Source organism: Acanthochromis polyacanthus, chromosome 9 (genome assembly GCF_021347895.1).
Source record: "Acanthochromis polyacanthus isolate Apoly-LR-REF ecotype Palm Island chromosome 9, KAUST_Apoly_ChrSc, whole genome shotgun sequence".
NCBI lineage: Eukaryota > Metazoa > Chordata > Actinopteri > Pomacentridae > Acanthochromis > Acanthochromis polyacanthus.
In genome coordinates this window covers 21,612,336-21,631,793 of record NC_067121.1, presented here as the reverse complement: position 1 = coordinate 21,631,793, position 19,458 = coordinate 21,612,336, and the positions used below count along the sequence as shown (strand labels likewise).

Below are 19,458 nucleotides of genomic sequence, written 5' to 3'. Positions count from 1 at the left end.
CTATTTATTTATCCTTTCTGTTGTGATTTAGTAAATATTGAATGCTGTCAACATTTGGAGCTGACCTGTATTTATTTGTGCTTGCTTGAGTTTGTCCATGCTGTACTTTGAGAATGCCATGTTCACAGAGGTCATACAGTGGTTTGGTTTTGCTTTAAAAAACAGCCTTTGGAACAACCATACAATGTTTTTCGTTTTGAAAGAGAATCTGCTTTTGTTTGCTGTGTCAGTCCTCCTGATCTGCCAAATGCATAGTGATCCACAGAGCACACTCCTCTGAAGCCAAGCCCCCTCAGTTATCCTGAGGCCCCCAAAGGTGTCCATTTTCTGACCTGAGCCCCAGAGACAGGCATCATCAGAATGTATGCGCACCACTTGTTGCCACCTCATTGATATATCCCGGGCACATGCAATTATAGTGTAGATTTTTATGAAAAAGCTGTACATTAGAACAGTTATTACTAAATCTTTATTAACTTTGAAAATAGCAATTTGTCCTCAGTTAGTTGCCGTGTGTGCCACGGAAGGGCAAACTTTGCTTTTGGGTTCACTGCCAGTCCCATTCTCGTCTTGTGTGTGATTTGGAGATTGATTGCATATCTACAAACTGTGAGTGGTGACCATCAGCATGTGTTAGTGCTTTAAAGTGACTTGTACCTCAATGCATTCTCACTGAAGGAAAAACTTCATTCTGCAGCACAATAAGAGACATTAGATTTTCCTTTGAGATAAGTGCATTGCTAACTTTCATCAAAAGGAGCATCAGCCCAGCCGTGAAATTGTATTTATGTTTTAAAGGATAATGTTGGACAACTTGAAGCATCTCAACTTACCCATCATCCTCATCTTTATCATTTTCCATCTTTCTTCCCAACCAAACGAAATCTGACACCAGGTTTCATATAATCAAGTCATTGTTCATTTTATTTTAGCTCTGCCCGCCAGTTTTAATGAGAAGCTCAAAAACCAGGAGAAAATGGAAGGGGAGACAGTGATGCTTCGCTGTGAGTTGTCAAAACCTGGAGCCAACATTCAGTGGAAGAAAGGCTCTGAAGTTCTCAAACCAGGAGAGAAGTATGACATGAAGCAGAAGGAGACCATTTGTGAACTTCAGATTCTACATTTGAAGGTTGAAGATAATGGAGAGTACTCGTGTGTGTGTGGAGACCAGAAGACATCTGCAACCTTGAAAGTTAATGGTATGGGGCCACGATGTCTATTTTAACGAAGTTTTAGAAAACTTGATGTCATATTCAGTTAAAACCTTTCTTAGACTATTTATTTCACCTAAAATAATGAAGACTTGCTTGTACAGCTTTGCCAGTGACCTTCAAACAATCGTTGGAGAGTCAGGAGGCTGAGGAGGGAAACAGTGTTACTCTGTGCTGTGAGCTCTCTAAACCTGGAGTCCCAGTGGAGTGGAAGAAGGGAACACAGGTCCTGAAATCTGGAGAGAAGTACCAGATGAAGCAGAAGGCCTCTGTGAACGAACTGGTGATCAACAAGGTGCTGCCAGAAGACAGTGGAGACTACAACTGTGTGTGTGGAGACCAGAAGACTACAGCCAGCATCAAGATCAAGGGTAGGAGGAGGATTTTCAAAGATTTGGTCCCTGTAATGTTTTTCAAAACTTGTATGAAGGAATTTTTCATATGTGCATGTTTGGACACATTTTTTATGGAGTCCATATCTTATTAGAGTTGCAAACCATCAGTTTTTGTCTGTTGTGTGTTTTCTTGTTGTTGTACCTTTTGTATGTAAATATTTTTATGTATTTTATGTCATGGCATGCTACTGACTGCTAACCAACTAATAAATGCTCAGCCCAACCAGTGACCTTCAAGCAGAAGTTGGAGAGCCAGGAGGCTGAGGAGGGAAACAGTGTCACTCTGTGCTGTGAGCTCTCTAAACCTGGAGTCCCAGTGGAGTGGAAGAAGGGAACACAGGTCCTGAAATCAGGAGAGAAGTACCAGATGAAGCAGAAGGCCTCTGTGAATGAACTGGTGATCAACAAGGTGGTGCCAGAAGACAGTGGAAACTACAGCTGTGTGTGTGGAGACCAGAAGACCACAGCCAGCCTCAAGATCAAGGGTAGGAGGAGGACATTCAGAAAGTCATTTAGCATAGCATTTTTTACAAAATGGGTTAGAGCAATTTCCCTAGTCAGGTACAGGGATTGCAGTTGCTCTGTGTTTGTTATTGTGTGTTTGCTTTTTAAATGTACTTTCATGTTTTATGCTGTGGCATGCCACTGACTGCTAACCAACTAATACATGCTCAGCCCAACCAGTGACCTTCAAGCAGAAGTTGGAGAGCCAGGAGGCTGAGGAGGGAAACAGCATCACTCTGTGCTGTGAGCTCTCTAAGCCTGGAGTCCCAGTGGAGTGGAAGAAGGGAACACAGGTCCTGAAGTCTGGAGAGAAGTACCAGATGAAGCAGAAGGCCTCTGTGAATGAGCTGGTGATCAACCATGTGGTGCCAGAAGACAGTGGAGACTACAGCTGTGTGTGTGGAGACCAGAAGACCACAGCCAGCGTCAAGATCAAGGGTAGGAGGAGGATTTTCAAAGATTTGGTGTATGTAATATTTTTCAAAAAGTGTATGGAGCAGTTTTTTTACGTGCATGTTTGGACACATTTCTTTATGGAGTCCATATCTTATCACGGTTGCAAACCATCCGTTTTTGTCTGTTGTCTTCTGTGTTGTTGTTGTTGTTGTTGTTGTTGTACCCTTTGTATCTACAATTTTTTTTGTGTGTATTTTGTGCCGTGGCATGCTACTGACTGCTAATTCACTCATAAATGCTCAGCCCAACCAGTGACCTTCAAGCAGAAGTTGGAGAGTCAGGAGGCTGAGGAGGGAAACAGCGTTACTCTGTGCTGTGAGCTCTCTAAGCCTGGAGTCCCAGTGGAGTGGAAGAAGGGAACACAGGTCCTGAAGTCTGGAGAGAAGTACCAGATGAAGCAGAAGGCCTCTGTGAATGAACTGGTGATCAACCATGTGGTGCCAGAAGACAGTGGAGACTACAGCTGTGTTTGTGCAGACCAGAAGACCACAGCCAGCGTCAAGATCAAGGGTAGGAGGATCTGTGATTTGAAAGGAGTCAGTCAGTGTTTTGTATTTAGAGAATAGTTTGGAGCAACTTTTCAAATGTGATTATTGAAGAGTCTGCATGTTATTGCAGTTTGCAGTTTTTCCAGTGTTTGTTATGTTGAGTTTGTTTTTTATGTATATTTCTACATCTTATTGCATCGCTTCCCACTGGTTACTAACCAACTAATAAATGCTCAGCCCAACCAGTGACCTTCAAGCAAAAGTTGGAGAGTCAGGAGGCTGAGGAGGGAAACAGCATCACTCTGTGCTGTGAGCTCTCTAAGCCTGGAGTCCCAGTGGAGTGGAAGAAGGGAACACAGGTCCTGAAATCTGGAGAGAAGTACCAGATGAAGCAGAAGGCCTCTGTGAACGAACTGGTGATCAACAAGGTGCTGCCAGAAGACAGTGGAGACTACAACTGTGTGTGTGGAGACCAGAAGACTACAGCCAGCGTCAAGATCAAGGGTAGGAGGAGGATTTTCAAAGATTTGGTCCCTGTAATGTTTTTCAAAACTTGTATGAAGGAATTTTTCATATGTGCATGTTTGGACACATTTTTTATGGAGTCCATATCTTATTAGAGTTGCAAACCATCAGTTTTTGTCTGTTGTGTGTTTTCTTGTTGTTGTACCTTTTGTATGTAAATATTTTTATGTATTTTATGCCATGGCATGCTACTGACTGCTAACCAACTAATAAATGCTCAGCCCAACCAGTGACCTTCAAGCAGAAGTTGGAGAGCCAGGAGGCTGAGGAGGGAAACAGTGTTACTCTGTGCTGTGAGCTCTCTAAGCCTGGAGTCCCAGTGGAGTGGAAGAAGGGAACACAGGTCCTGAAATCAGGAGAGAAGTACCAGATGAAGCAGAAGGCCTCTGTGAATGAGCTGGTGATCAACAAGGTGGTGCCAGAAGACAGTGGAAACTACAGCTGTGTGTGTGGAGACCAGAAGACCACAGCCAGCCTCAAGATCAAGGGTAGGAGGAGGACATTCAGAAAGTCATTTAGCATAGCATTTTTTACAAAATGGGTTAGAGCAATTTCCCTAGTCAGGTACAGGGATTGCAGTTGCTCTGTGTTTGTTATTGTGTGTTTGCTTTATAAATGTACTTTCATATTTTATGCTGTGGCATGCCACTGACTGCTAACCAACTAATACATGCTCAGCCCAACCAGTGACCTTCAAGCAGAAGTTGGAGAGCCAGGAGGCTGAGGAGGGAAACAGTGTCACTCTGTGCTGTGAGCTCTCTAAGCCTGGAGTCCCAGTGGAGTGGAAGAAGGGAACACAGGTCCTGAAGTCTGGAGAGAAGTACCAGATGAAGCAGAAGGCCTCTGTGAATGAGCTGGTGATCAACCATGTGGTGCCAGAAGACAGTGGAGACTACAGCTGTGTTTGTGGAGACCAGAAGACCACAGCCAGCGTCAAGATCAAGGGTAGGGGGATCTGTGATTTGAACCCGTTCAGTATATTATTTAGAAATACTATTATTTGACTTTGTTGTTCTGTGTCTCTCACATATTGTGTTGCAGCTTTTAAATTTTTTATTGTCACTACGTCACTTTTTTTTACTTAGACATTATGTGCAGTTGATTTAATTGGAAGAATAATTGTATGAAACTTGTATCATGAATTGTATAAAACTATATTGTACAGATTTATTTTTGACTGAAGCACTTGTAATGTCGTGCTGCTTTTTCTGTGAAGTGTTGCTCGCTGTCACTTTGTTTTTTTTCTTGTTTTGTGTCTGTTTGCTGGCTAATGTCAGCATTCTTGTGAGTGTTTTATGTCAAAATTTTCTTCACTTTGTTGTGAATCAACAGGTTGAATGTCTTGGTTTGGATCGCTTTGTCTGCAGTGTGCTCTGTGATGTGACAGTTGGAATTTTGACGTTTTGTTTCTTTTATTTGAGATTTCACATCACTTCTTTCATCATATCAGACCTTACTTGTTGTTTTTCGTGTGTCTTGTGTTTATTGTTGGTAGTGTTATGCATGGGAACCGTATGTATGCTGGTCTGTAAACTTGTTTTGCCTACCGCATTTAATCTGAAAAGCCAGCTAGTGCTTTTTAATGTTGTATTGGAGTTACGAGGAACGTGTTGTGGTGTTTCATCTTTCTGGATTTTTTCAGGTGATATTTAGTTTTCGTTTGATGTTGTAAGCTAAATGGTCCATTATGCTACAGCAGACTGAATTTGCATTATTTCCTCTCAGCTTTGAAACTGTCAGCTCCATCAGCTGCTAAACTGGAATCTAAGAGGCAGGAGACCAAAGAAAAATAGAAGGTATGAAGGGAGGAAGGCGACATGCTAGCTTGACTTCCAGCTGTTTGTGATCTGTCCATCTTGATAATGTCATTTGTGTTACCATGCACAGTCTTTGCTTACATTGGGTTGTACCTTGCATTCTATAAGATTTGCTGAATTTACTCTTAACTTTTCTTTAGTAGTTTACCAAAAATGTTTTAGTCCGCCATTTTGTGCACTTTGCTGTCTTAAAGTTGGATTTTTTAGGCATGTCTGTCTGTATTTCTGCCAGTTGTGCTAATGGTTTAAGAATGATAACTGTTGTTGGCTGGAGTTTCCATGTCCATTGTTTCATGTGCACTGACTGGAGGTTTGCCTGAAATAGGTTTGGCAGTGCCTCACTTCGCTGCCAGTTTAACCTATACAGTATTTCTAGATCCATATCATAATTGCATTTCAGGCCAGATGCCTGAATTTCCACCCACAAATGCTAAAGACAAGGACAAGAAGCAAGAGATAAATGAGCTAGTAGAAGGTGATTTTCTTCGGAGATTCTCAGCTTTGCTTGTTTATTTGTAATGCACATTTGTATTTAATCAGTGTGTGCAAAGCAACTCTTCGTTAAATCACTTGAAGCTATTGAAACATTGTCAGTATGTGCTTGACTGCTGATCGGTGTTGTCAAATGAAAACTAAATGGGTCATAAATTGCCTTATATGGTGTCTGGTTGCTTTCAGGCTACACACGTGTGTGGTCTAGCTATCTGTTTTTGGCTTTACCTGCTCATTTTCTGGCAAATGTGGTGATTTTACTCACTCATTAAATGTCACATTTTTGTTGCATGTTGATACTGTTGCGGAAAAACAATTATTTCATTCTCAATATCTGTGAATTTTCGGTTATGCTGTCGCATGGAGGCTAAATGTTGGTATCAGGCCTCTTCTTTCCTATCTGCTGTGTTTTTGTTTTGACGAGACTTGGGTATTAACATGTAACTGGTGCTTTTCTATGAAATGTAATGCTGTGTTCGATCGTTGTAGCTGTGACACTGCCCACTACTGGACAAACTCCTAAACACCAGCTACTCAGACAAGAGGCCGAGAAAGGTGCAAGAGAGCGTAAAGTAGAAGGTGAAGGTAATGAGACACGTGTTTGCATGGCTTTTGTTGAATACTGTGACATCTGTCAATGCTCTTCATGTAATTTCAGTCTTGTGGAACAACACTTAATATGATGGCATCACTGGAAAACATGTTGGGAGGTTGCAGTTCAGTTTTGCTTTTGCATCTGTTCAGCAGTATGTTGCAAGGGGAATGGCTGGAATGTATAGCAAAAGTGGCTTGTGTTTTCTTGTGAACTCTCTTGTGTGATGTTCCCTTGTCAGTTGAATTTTGTCACAAGTACTGTGTTGAACAGTAATCATGTAATGTGAAATTAATTTTAAGATCAATTTATAGTTCATTGATTATAATTAGTGGCGTTATGATCCAAGTAATTTTCAATAATGTGGGAGATAAAGATGAGTAATATGCTTATCCAAGAGCTCACTATTCAGTGAAATTTGTGCTTGATAGATCTGTGGGTGCCATCTTTCCATGTGGTGATGCTGTTTACCAGTTGTGTTAGGAAAGAGCTTGTGGTCAAGTTAAAGTCTGTACACTTTTAAGGAGCTGCTCTTCCCACACAATGCATGATATTGCATAATGTCTATTGTCTGGAAAATTGAAATGAAGAGCTTTTACACTGGAGCTCTCAATGGAATCAATAGTAATCCAGTGAAGATGGTGCTGTGGTTTCTCGGACATTGTGGCATAGTGTTTTTTGATTTGATTTGCTGCAGTGTTCAGTCTGTTGGTCAAGTTCAGGTTTTGGTTGATGTAAATTGAATTCAAACCTACACTTGTATCTATGAATACATGAAGTTTCCGTAGAGATGTCAGCAGCATCAGCAGTGACCTCCAAAGTTGCAGCTGACAAGCAGGAATCCAAAACGAAAGTTGAAGGTATGTGCTGGTGTTTGTACAGGTTCTGTTTGTATTCTAGGATTTCCATATTTTACTTTGGCAAAAGCTCACATTGCAATAGCATTTGTTAAACACAATGTCCTGTGTGTTAATGTTTTGACATCAGTATGATTTATTTGTTTATTTAAGACTGATGAGTTGGAAGTTGCACACTGGCAGTTCCTTTCTTTTTTCATCTGAAACTGCAGTACTTTCTGGAGAGAAGTACTCCAAAAACAATTTAGTCATAGCCAGGCTTTCTTTGCCATAGTGGGCTTCAAAAAAATACCAAACCCTATGCAAAGATAATGGCTATCTTTACAGTGGATATCAGTGACTACAAATGACTTTCTAGTCATTGTTGTATCAATTCCAGCAGTGTAAAATTAACATGGCAGCAAATCAGGACCAAGCATAAAAACATATTTATGCATTTCTGTGTCACTAACTAAATACATTAATTCATGCTAATGTGATGCGTAGGGTTAGGGTTACAGTTTGCACCGACTGTAACTGAACAACTTTGTTCTGTGGCTGTATTAACTCAGAACAAAACATGTTGTAAAACAGGTTAGCTGTGCAGCATAGGTTGTAATGAGGATCTAGAAGGTTAATCGAGAGCCTCCTTTGTGACATTGACAACTCTGGCTTTAGGCTCAACATGACTTGCTAACCCATTGATCTTTGTTGGTCGTACACCCCTCTGTATTAGTTCTGCACTTTGTTCATCAGAGTGGATGTTTATGCTCTGTATCAATCAGTTGCACCTGCAGAAATAAAGCAGCCTGCTGGTTCTGAAGTCATCCTGATGCCAGAGCCTATAGAGCTGGATAGCAAAGTGAAAGGACAAGGTAGACTTTTTGTGACACCTGTGCAAAAGTTTGTTTCTGTTACTAATGTGTTTTCAATTTGGATTTTTGTTTGATGTGTGTTCAGCCTGACTGAATGTTGCTCGCTGTAAAGATTTTCTGTGTCTGGGTTTATTGATGTCCTTACATTGGAACAGTTTAGGCCTGTGTTTGACAGTCTTCTGAAATGCTTGGCTGCTTCTCTGTTTTGATAGGCACATACCACATTCCTGTTAGTCTTTGTGTGACACAATGCAGGTGTTCTGGCTCGGATGCTGTTCCTTAGGTTTTATGATGTGTCTCGATACGTGTTTGGCTGTTCCTTGTCTGTGTGACTTTTGTTGTTTATTGTTTTATATAAACTTAAATGCATTTTTAACGCTAAATCAATGGACAATCCTCCCATTTTGTGATGTTATTTGCCTTTCTCAAAGAAGAAGATAAAGCTTCTGGTCATGGCACTGTCTGTGTGTTTTTAAAGAAAGTTCTTTCCCACACATTGCATGAATATCATCTGAAATATGAAAGCACTTTTACGTGTCACTTTTCATCAAAACAACTGAAATCAAGTGAAAATGGTGCTGTGTTTCCTTGGATATTGTGACTTTCAAAGACTTGTGGCATTTTGCCTTTGATTTGTTGCAGCGTTCAAGTTCTAGTCTATATAGTTGAATTAAAACCTACACTTGTGTCTATGAATAAATGCAGTTGCTGTAGAGATGTCAGCGATATCTGCAGTGACCTGTAAAGTTGAAGCTGAGAAGGAGGAACCCAGAATGAAAGCTGAAGGTATGTGCTGGTGTTACAGAAAAATTGGAAGAGGACAGTTTGTACAGGCTCTGTTTCTCACGTTTGTCTTTTGCTAAAGCATAGGGTGTGACAGCATAGAATTGCCTGTAGCTTCAGGATTTTCTCATGCGTCTGATTCATTTGTTCTTGATGACTGATGAACTGGAAGTTGCATACTGGCAGTTAATTAATTATTCAGAATACTTTTGGTATTTTTGATGTAACTATCAGTTGAGCAAAATCCTTTGTGGTTTTATTCATTTGAATTCCATTATTATTCATGTACTACTACTACAGTTTGTTTATTAGTGTGGATTTTTTGTGGCACTTGTCAGTGTTTATTCCTTTTCTAATGCTGTGTTTTCAGTTTGGATTCTTGTATGCTGTGTTTTCAGCCTGATTGGATGTTTTTCACTTCTTCATTGTCAGATTTGCTGTATTTTCATTTATTTAGTGTATGTGTGTCTATATTAAAGCAACCATACATTAATTTTTAATTGAGCAAAAAACTCTAAAGTCATACAGGTGAGTTACCAATTAACATTTTTACACAGCCAACTGTAATCTCCATCTGGTACCAATTCTGAAAGCCTGTGGCTTACAACAACACATATCAATACCTTATTTGATCTATTCAATCCCCAGTTCTTCCAGTCGTATTCATTCAACATCTGGAGAGCCAAGTAGCAGAAGAAGGAGGCAGTGTCACTCTGCACTGTGAGCTTTCTAAACCTGGACTTCATGTAGAGTGGAAGAAAGGAACTGAAGTCCTAAGTTGTGGAGAAAAGTACCAGATGAAGCAAACAGGACTCAGCTATGAGCTACAGATCCTTGATTTGAGACGTGGAGACACGGGAAGCTACTCATGCTCTTCAGAGGACACAATAAGCTCAGCGTCTCTTGTAGTAAATGGTAGGATGAAGACCATCTGTCCCATGTTGCCTTCTTTCATCAAGTCTTTCATTTCATTCTTCATTTCTCTTTATCTCACCATCTTTTTGATTCCTTACTTCATAGTTACTACGTTATTTCTCTTTGTTCATCAGCTCTCCCAGTTGTTTTCACAAGAGAGCTGGAAAGCCAAGCAGCTGATGAGGGGGACAGTGTTACATTACACTGTGAGCTTTCTAAACCTGGTGTTCCTTTGGAGTGGAAGAAAGAACAACTTGGTCTTTGTCCTTGTGCCAAGTATGAGATCAGACAAACAGGACACTTGGCTACTTTAGTAATCCATGACGTAGAACCAGAGGATTCTGGGAGTTACACATGTGACACTGGTGACCACCTAAGCACTGCACAAGTGGCTGTGAAGGGTAGGCTCACCGCAACCTGTTGTTTGTAGTTGGAATACTGATACGACTTGTGACTTGATTTTAGGGTTAAGATTCAAAACTAGACACTTAAAAATGCACCATGACTTCCCTCTGCCTCTCACTGTAATGTATATGTGCTCCCACATATGCATTAGTTTTATAAAGCTTGGACGAAATTTATAGTCCTCTCTTCTCAACTTTTCTCCTCAATTCTGTGATTTCCCACAGCCAAGCCAGTCCTTTTCAAAACCCACCTGCAGAACCTTGAAAGGCAGGCAGGAGACTGTGCTAGTCTTCTCTGTGAGACCACAAAGCCGGGAGCAAATGTGCTCTGGAGGAATGGTGACAGGGTGCTGACGTCCAGCAGCAAGTATCACCTGAAACAGGAAGGGACTATAGTCGAGCTTGTCATCTATAAACTGCAGGGAACTGACTCCGGAGAATACTCCTGTGATACAGGCAGCCACAAGACTTCAGCTGTCCTCACTGTGCAGGGTAGGATTTCTCTATTTAAGGTTGTTCATTTCATGCACCTACTGGTGTCCCATCCTTCTTTGTGGCCTACCTCACCTTGTCTTATTGACCACCTTCTCAGAAAGAAATGCTTGAGCATGAAGTGCATCAACGTTACATCTAAAAACACTGTTTAAATGTTGAAGTTTTGTTCTTCATCACGTGTGTCCTGCTTTACACTTCGATTTTTCACATTTACACTTTTCTGTTGGGCTTGATCACTGATCTCATCTTTTGTGCTTGTCTCTTTTCCGTCTTCACAAACAATAACCCACTGTATTCTGGTTTTCTTCACTTGGTCATAATAACAGCTCAGCATATATAAATCTTTTCAAATGATCTAAAACTGCTCAACTTGAACTTCACAATATCTATTTGTCAAACAGAAGTCGAGGTTACGATACTGAAATTCCTGGAGAGCTGCGTTGTATATGATGGTGAAGATGTCCGCTTTGAGTGCCTGGTTTCTCATGAGGAGACACCTCTGGCTCAGTGGAAACTCCAAGATGTCCCATTACAGAATAATGAAATGAACCTGATCAAGAACGAGGGACGGGTACATAGTCTCACGCTCAGAGGTGTCACTGCAGCTGACTCAGGAACAGTCACTTTTACTGTGGGAAGCCACACGTCTACTGCTTCTCTGACAGTGAGAGGTAAGGGAAATAGTAAATATTTTATTTTTTGAACCGTGAGTGGATTCAGTTTGCCATTTACCTTCTACAATAACCTTTTGATCTTCTGTTGATTTGTTCTTTGCCATCTTCGTTGTGGGACACCCTTTTGTCTTGTAATTATTTTTGGTCAAAAACACAAAGCATTAATTCTTGTGATTTCATGGAACTCCCTTTTTCTTGTGACTTACTTTTCACTTACACTGACTTGTTGTCCATCTTCATCCTTGTCCATTTGAAGAAAATATGCAGTTTATTGCATATTCTGCCATATTTGTGCAGTATATAGACTTTCATGTTTTATTTTTTTTAAACAAAACCGTCTCTTACTTTTTCACTTTGTGATAAAATGGCATATTGGTCATGTTGATCAATATCCTTCTATGTGTTCTTTTTTACAGCAAATTTTCAGCACTTTGCATTGTCATTACTGTTATTTTTTCTGATACACTGACCATTTACTTTTGTCACAACATTCCTGAATGACTCGTGCTGAAGCCGTTGTTGCATGTCTTCCCCCTTTTCCCTCACCTTTAGTCCAGTCATTCTGTGTACTGCCTTCTGTCTAATAAAGGGTTTGAATTGTGTATTTGTGTATTAATCCTTTTAATGGTGCTCAAAGATGAGCAAATACAATATTTACACCTCAACTATTTATTCATTTTTCACATTCCGTTGTATTTATTATCAAGGTAATTTTTCCAAGGAGAAAAGACAGAATTTTTGTGATTGCTGAGTTTTGTTTTTTTAAATTTTTTTATTCAGTCTTTCAGTGTTTTTCCTCAAGCTTTCAAGTGGGCAGTGTTTAGATGAATAAATGTCTTAATAGCGGTTTCATGTTCTGTTTTAAGCGGCTTGATGGTGTGTAACTGTGGAATTGTGAGTATAAATAATTGATTGCAGTGTGTTTTGTGGTAGCCATGTTCACATCTGAAACTTTTTAAATCATTAATCCTATTGGTCTCTCTGGCAGCTGCACCTGTATTATTCAAGAAGGAGCTGGAAAGTCAAGAGGCCCGTGAAGGAGGTGAAGCCTCCCTGTCCTGCGAGACATCCAGCCCTGATTGCAAGGTGACCTGGCGGAAGGGATCAACAGTCCTCACCCATGGGAAGAAGTACACCATGGAGCACAGAGCTACCACACACATTCTGGTTATACACAAGCTGGCCATGGAGGACAGTGGAGAGTATACCTGTGATACAGGAGACAAGAAAAGCGCTGCTACACTGACTGTAAAAGGTAACAGAGCACATCTTCAGCTAATGTGTATCTCTTGTCTCCACTTGTCTTCGTCCTCCCTGGAGTTCTTCTTTTGTTCATCCATCCTATTATCGTGGATTGAATCAAATTATGTTTCCTACTAAGCTATCGAATTCTTTTGTATTTCACAGTGATAGAGTTGTGAGTGCGATGTCTTAATTGGGCTGACATTTGCTCATTACCGGACTTCAGACAAATTAATTGGTATTTGTCTGTTTTGTGATGGGAGTCAGCATGTGTAACTCTTAATTCTTCACATTAAGTGTCATTATTTAATTGATATATTAACCTCGAGCTATTGAAATCACTTGTTATCAGAGTAGCATATGTCACAACACACATGCTTCTGAGATCAAACCTGAAAATTAACTATTAAGTATGGATTGAAATTACCGTAGATTTCTGGTGATGGATAGACCCTCAGAATGATTGAATCTGGAAGCTCTGCTGAGATCTGATGTATGACCTCCCATCATGCCTTTTACTCTCAGAGCATGTGCGCATCATCAGAGAACTCTGCGATATTACTGTGACCACTGGGCAGGATGCAGTCTTTGAGGTCGAGCTGTCGCACTCGGGTGTCACCAGCGGGGAATGGTGGCTGGGAGACAACCTTCTTCAAAATAATGATCTGAATCAAATGAGCAGCCAGGGCAAAGTGCACCGTTTAGCCCTGAAGATGGTTACCTCAGATGAATCAGGGGATGTTGCTTTCGTAGTAGGAGAGGAGAAGAGTGTGGCCTGTCTTCTGGTGGAGGAGAAACCCAAAGGTAAAGGAGATGACATAATCACTAGAGATTCTTACTTACCGTATCCATCTCCATCCAAAGCCAAGCTTTTTTTTTTATGGAAATCTACTGGCGCCAGCTTCATCATCACCATAACTTTTAAATTGTCTTCTATTTTTCTTATATACGTATATTGCATACATTTTATAGCATTTGTTATTAAAAGAAATGCAATTACAATGCTGACAGACTTAACAGAATAACTGCTTAATACTTTATTAAAGGACATTGTATACCTTTAAGCAGAATAGTTGTTAATACTTAATTTAATGTTAATTTTACATCATAGTTTACAGAGGTTTTATTGTTTGAAACATCAGATTATTTAATATGTAAAATGTCTTATAGTAATCAGTGCATGCATTCTCGTATGTATGTATATAGCTGGTGAAAGAGAAAATGGTCCATATAAATGCTTCGTTTCCATATTTACAGTGCTAATATTAGAGAAGCCGCACAACACTCTGGCATTAGAGGGTGAAACTGTCACTCTGGCCTGCACCATCTCTGATCCCAACGCTACAGTCACCTGGATCAGAAACAACGTGGCCATCCAAGCAGGTCTCAAGTATGAACTGAGGAAGAATGCTGCCTTCCATCAGCTTCGTATCCACAACGTGATGCCTGAGGACTCAGGGACGTACATTTGTGACACTGGAGATGCACAGTGTGATGTCAAGTTGACTGTGGAAGGTAAAGAGCAATGCCACTTGTACAAACAAGTCTCATTCTTGTTGAGACTGGACCAAAATAGGATTGATCTGGACAACTGAAATATTCTTGAACATCCACCCCCTCAACCACACGCCCAGTCTGGCGTCACAACAGAACTTTTGGCCAAAATCCTCAAGGATGTTTCTCTTGTCATCTCAGCTATCTGATCACCAACTTGCCATCTCAGTATCTTATGTCAAACTTTTCCATGTTAAACTCTCACCAGGTGCCCCAGCATTCTTCAAGAAAGAGCTCAAGAACCAGGACACGGTAGAGGGTAATGATATTACCCTGCACTGTGAGTTGTCTAAACCAGGTGTTCGTGTTGAGTGGAGGAAAGGAGGCATTGTCCTCCAGCCCGGTAAGAAGTATGAGATGAGGCAGAAAGGGTGCATTCACGAGCTCTGTATACGGAACCTGGAGCCTGAAGACAGTGGCTACTACACCTGTGATGCAGGAGACCAGCTCACTACAGCTTCTTTAGCAGTGCAAGGTAGCCTCCCTACAGTAGTTTTGCGTCTGTCTTCGACAGTACATTTTCAGTCTGATATGATGTCATTTGTTTTGTCAGCTGAATTGGCATAATGCTGGTAATGAGTATGTTTGAAGCTCAGTGTATACATATGTTTATTTTTCACTCAACAGTGAAAGAAGTCTTCATTGTTTGTGGTCTTAAGACCACTGACGTCTTTGTTGGAGAATGGGCAACTTTCTCCTGCGAGCTGTCTGGTAGGGCGTCTGGCAAGGTGCAGTGGTGGCTGGATGGCACCTTGCTGGAGAACAGCCCTTTTAGTGAGATAGGGCTGAGCCAGGGCCACATCCACACACTCACCTTAAAGAACCTGGCCACAGATGACTCTGGCACTGTCACCTTCAAAGCTGGCAATTTAACATCAACAGCCAAGCTCTTAGTCAAAGGTATCATAAAGATTTTCACTGCAGACTGAGATAAGCAGTATCTCAGTCTGTCATAAACCCTGCAGAATTTACATTCTTCATTTAAAATCGTGTGAACACAATATGAAATTATCAATAGAACAGTAGGGTCAGGAGGTTAAATTTTCTTTTATCTACTTTATCATTAGCAGTTACCAACAACATTGGTGCAATTCTTCATAAAGGCTATGAGTGAACATACCGTGAATTATGATTGTTTTCTGCTGGGTTTCATAAATAAGTTTGCAGTTCATTTATGGATTAATGGCAAACATTTTGACATTATGTATTTAATCATGCATGAGCAGCATTGTTTTGCATTTCTTTATTAATAATTATAACAGAATTCATGCTGTATGCTTTGGTATATTCAAAACATACGGCTGGGTGCAGCACCACAACAAAGTTTTATCATAGTGAAGTAGCATCCTACCACCTGAAACTTTTCGTTAGTGCAGCTCTTCTTAAATATGGGCTGTATTTTGGGCTGCTGAAATAATACGATAATCACGATTATGTTTTTTACTTCTGAGATCAGTCATTTTTAAATATTTACCCATTTTGTGCAACAGTGTGTTACCTTAGTTAGTGCCATTGATGTTACATCATACCAGAGTTGCACAAATCTTAAGATCCAAATGAGATGTGAAATAAAGTTGACTTATTAGAAAATGAATAGAATTGCAAAATTGTAAGAACATTGTTAGCTTGATTCTTGAAAACAAAAGTCTGTAAGAAAAATGCCCTATGCAGCCACCACTTCTGCACCTTTGTCTAATTAATAAAAATCAAGTGCAAAAATTCCAGCAATACCTTTGAAAAATGGCTTTTAGCAGTATGATAATATTGCTGTTATTAACAAATTAGTGTGTTGTTCTGTATCAACAGTAATCCTTTGATCGTAGTTTCAGATTGTTCACATTCAAGCATGTCCAAAAAAGCAGACAGGAGTGTTTGATGTACACTGAACCTCTGTGCTGAAACTCACTGTTAACTGTACTGTTAACTTTATTTCTCTAGTCTTTATCATCAATTCCTGGTGGCTTGGTTGATCTTTATCCTAGAGATTAGCATTCTTGGTGGCGAAGTTAGCTGGTGCTTCTGGACCACTGAGATATTGTGTTTCATGCTGCGGTCCAGACATCTGTTGTGTTTTTTTAATATCCTCCTGATGTTAGGTCATATAAATGACATTTTCAACCCAACCTTGTCCATACTCTCATTTACACTGTATGATACTTACTCAGTGTTATGACTACTAATTAATCTGTTATTAATCTCTTACTGATGTTGAAAGTTGTGAGCGGTTTGCTTTAATTATGCAGTGAAAATGTTCTTTCCTGCAACAACAGGGAAAAGAGGGATGCAGGAAATGAGTATAGATTTTTTTAAATATGTTGTAAGTCAGGGATTCTTAAAATGCCAGAAGTCTAAGCATGATCGTGGTTATTATAAGGCTAATTGTGCAGCCCTAACTGTATTCACCCGCTGGTAGTGTAAACAATGGGTAATTCTTATTTGGTGATATGGCTTCAGTGAAAAATGTACCATAGGCCTTGCTTCAGTGATGTTTGATTCAGGTTTTACTGTAAAGAGCAAGTGAATCAACAGTGAAATGTTGTACATGTAAAGTGCTGCTCCACCCATCCATGCAGGCCAGCTGCTGTCAAATACTCATCTTTCATTCACCTCCAGTGCCCCATCCCAACTCCGCACTAAAACCTCTAACTCTCCTACACATACCATGAGTTTGGCATTTCTGTCCACCGTCTCCTCCTCTCTTGCCAGCTGCCAGTACCCCATAGCCCTTGGTTGTGATGGTTACTGTGAACCATGGCTGTTGGACTTTTTGACCCCCTGAAATCTCACATAGTTCAATGCAAAAGTTACTGTGGATATTAAAATATACATTATAATCCATTACCATGCCACATAATACATTGTACTGTACAATCCATAAATACATAATAGCTTTTACATCTGTACACTTCAGTATGCTTTTGGGGGTTAGAAAGCCCATTTGTCAGTCGGCATGTCCTGCTTACATTTTTACATCTCACGGCCAAGCCCTGACACTATGACCCCCTTGACCCAACCTCAGATCCCACAGTTGAAGTGGTGAGCGAGATGGAGGACCTTCGGGTGGTTGAAAACCAACCGGCTGAGTTCATCTGCCAGTTCTCAAGGCCAGTCAAGGCTCAGTGGAAGAAAGATGGGCAACCTTTGCAGCCTGATGGCCGAAGGGTGGTAGTGGAGCAGGACTGGAATGTGGCTCGCTTGTACATTAGCCGTGTGTCCGCTGAGGACAAAGGCGCATACTCCTGTGAGGCAGAGGGGACCTGCGTGGTCGCTTCACTTCATGTGGAAGGTGAGCTTCCCTCCACATGGAAAGAGCACCAAGCTTTAGGGAATCTCCTCTGCTCTCTTACACCCAACAGTCCTTTGGTCAAATAAACTGATATTTTTACCGATCATCACAAAATTTGTGTTCTTTGTTAGCAAAAACTTTAAAGACTTGGCTTTCTTTCTCCTTTGCTTATGCTTTCTTTTTTTTCTTCCTTTTCCGCTTGCTTTCTACAGCTAAACCAATTCACATTGTTCAGGGTCTGGAGAATGTGGAAACTTTTGATGGAGGAGAAGCTCTGTTTGAGTGTGCCCTCTCCCGTCCTGAAAACAAAGATTACTGCTGGCTTCTTGATGGAAAACCAGTGAAAGAATCCCCCACAGCTGAGATTGTGTTGTTTGAGAGTGGTCGCCGCCATCTGCTCCTGCTGAAAGAGTTGCATGTTAAAGACAGTTGCACAGTGACCTTTAAATCTGGCACAGCGTCCACATCTGCTCAGCTCTCTATCAAGGGTAAGTCATCCCAATGAACACCAGAAGACTTTGAAGTTGTAGTCATAGTTTTATCTTGCCCGAATTATGGATTGTAAAAATTAATTGGCAATGTTTTGTGTTTTTTCCCTTTTAAGGCTGGCAGCTGGACATTGTGAAGGGCTTGGAGGACAAAGTGGCTGCAGTGGGAGAGAAGGCTGAGTTTTGTGTTCAGCTGACTGAGCCTGTCCCTGTGGCAGAGGTGGCCTGGTACGCTAACGGAGTTGAGCTCAAGCCCAGTGACCTCTGGGCTATGAGAGCTGATGGTTGTTCGTATCGCCTTGTCCTGAGACAGGCACCCCTTTTGCCCCAGCAGGAAATTACATTCGCCGCTAGAGATGCTCTCTCTTTGGCGAAGCTCACCATCATCAGTAAGTGTTTGATGAATATCACTGCTACAATGTAATGCTGTGAGGCTTGATTTGTTGTAACATTTTTAAAGCTTTTGTCTGATTGTATTATGTTTAATCTTTCAGTTTTGTGTGTTTTAAATGTGGTTTTAAATTACAAATGTTGTAGAGATTACACTCATGTAAGCATGCTTAGTAGACTGTCCTCCACCTACTTATTTATTCCATCGTCTACTCCACGTGGAATGTTTATACCGATAGATGCTAAAAAGAACAATCTGACACTTCAACATTGCAATCTATGTAGTCCTTGATTAGCATTCATAAGAGAAATTAACTCCTTTTTTTTCTTTGCAACAGCTGTACCTGATCCTCCAGAAGATCCAGAAGTCCTCAGTAAGACTAAACAATCTGTCACCCTCTCTTGGTTCACACCTCTTCACGATGGAGGGAGTCCCATTCTGGGCTATAGGGTGGAGATGCGGCTGGTAGACAGTGCCCTCTGGCTTCCATGTCATTCTGAGCCTGTGTGTAACACAGAATTTGTAGTTGAAAATCTCATCGCAGGAAGCAGCTACAGGTTCAGAGTGGCAGCTATCAACAGAGCTGGAACTGGAGAGCCTGTCGAGCTCCCTCAGACTGTACAGCTTGGTGAGTTGATGTGCATTTTAGTCTACAAAATAACATGCTTTCTTATTTGCTGTGCATTTTTCTTATTATTGCCTAATCACGTACTATTTTATCTCTCATATAGCTGTTAAGTCTAATTACACATTTTCAGCGTTGTTCTTAGTGACGTGGTAAAGCAAAGTAAAATGATTTGAATGTTTCTAACCTCAATGTCATCTGTTTCTTTATTGTAACACAGAGGCGCCTACACAGCCACGAATTAGCCCAGGTAAGACAGTGTTGTTTAATGTGCTGCTTTTATCATATTTATCATATATATAAGTTCTACTGTAATAAACACCACTGTGCACTTATGCTTCTCAAACAAAATGAAAACATTTAGAAATGTCTCTCATGCTAAGTTGAAATAAGTTTTAACAGTTAGGATC

At 40.7% G+C, this 19,458-nt stretch overlaps 1 protein-coding gene across 1 annotated transcript in view; it reads left to right on the top strand.

Moving 5' to 3' along the window:
• The window catches only part of obscnb (obscurin, cytoskeletal calmodulin and titin-interacting RhoGEF b), a 57,540-nt gene that overhangs the window by 21,709 nt on the left and 16,373 nt on the right, over positions 1 to 19,458 (top strand). The window contains exons 31-51 of the mRNA XM_051953619.1: positions 933 to 1,199; positions 1,316 to 1,582; positions 1,825 to 2,091; positions 3,292 to 3,558; positions 3,801 to 4,067; positions 4,258 to 4,524; positions 5,329 to 5,365; positions 7,249 to 7,340; positions 10,024 to 10,290; positions 10,519 to 10,785; positions 11,190 to 11,459; positions 12,451 to 12,717; positions 13,230 to 13,508; positions 13,962 to 14,219; positions 14,467 to 14,733; positions 14,886 to 15,158; positions 17,278 to 17,544; positions 17,757 to 18,032; positions 18,149 to 18,421; positions 18,761 to 19,051; positions 19,269 to 19,298. Of these exons, the coding sequence (XP_051809579.1) occupies positions 933 to 1,199; positions 1,316 to 1,582; positions 1,825 to 2,091; positions 3,292 to 3,558; positions 3,801 to 4,067; positions 4,258 to 4,524; positions 5,329 to 5,365; positions 7,249 to 7,340; positions 10,024 to 10,290; positions 10,519 to 10,785; positions 11,190 to 11,459; positions 12,451 to 12,717; positions 13,230 to 13,508; positions 13,962 to 14,219; positions 14,467 to 14,733; positions 14,886 to 15,158; positions 17,278 to 17,544; positions 17,757 to 18,032; positions 18,149 to 18,421; positions 18,761 to 19,051; positions 19,269 to 19,298 (5,016 nt within the window). The remainder of the gene's footprint in view (positions 1 to 932; positions 1,200 to 1,315; positions 1,583 to 1,824; positions 2,092 to 3,291; positions 3,559 to 3,800; positions 4,068 to 4,257; positions 4,525 to 5,328; positions 5,366 to 7,248; positions 7,341 to 10,023; positions 10,291 to 10,518; positions 10,786 to 11,189; positions 11,460 to 12,450; positions 12,718 to 13,229; positions 13,509 to 13,961; positions 14,220 to 14,466; positions 14,734 to 14,885; positions 15,159 to 17,277; positions 17,545 to 17,756; positions 18,033 to 18,148; positions 18,422 to 18,760; positions 19,052 to 19,268; positions 19,299 to 19,458) is intronic.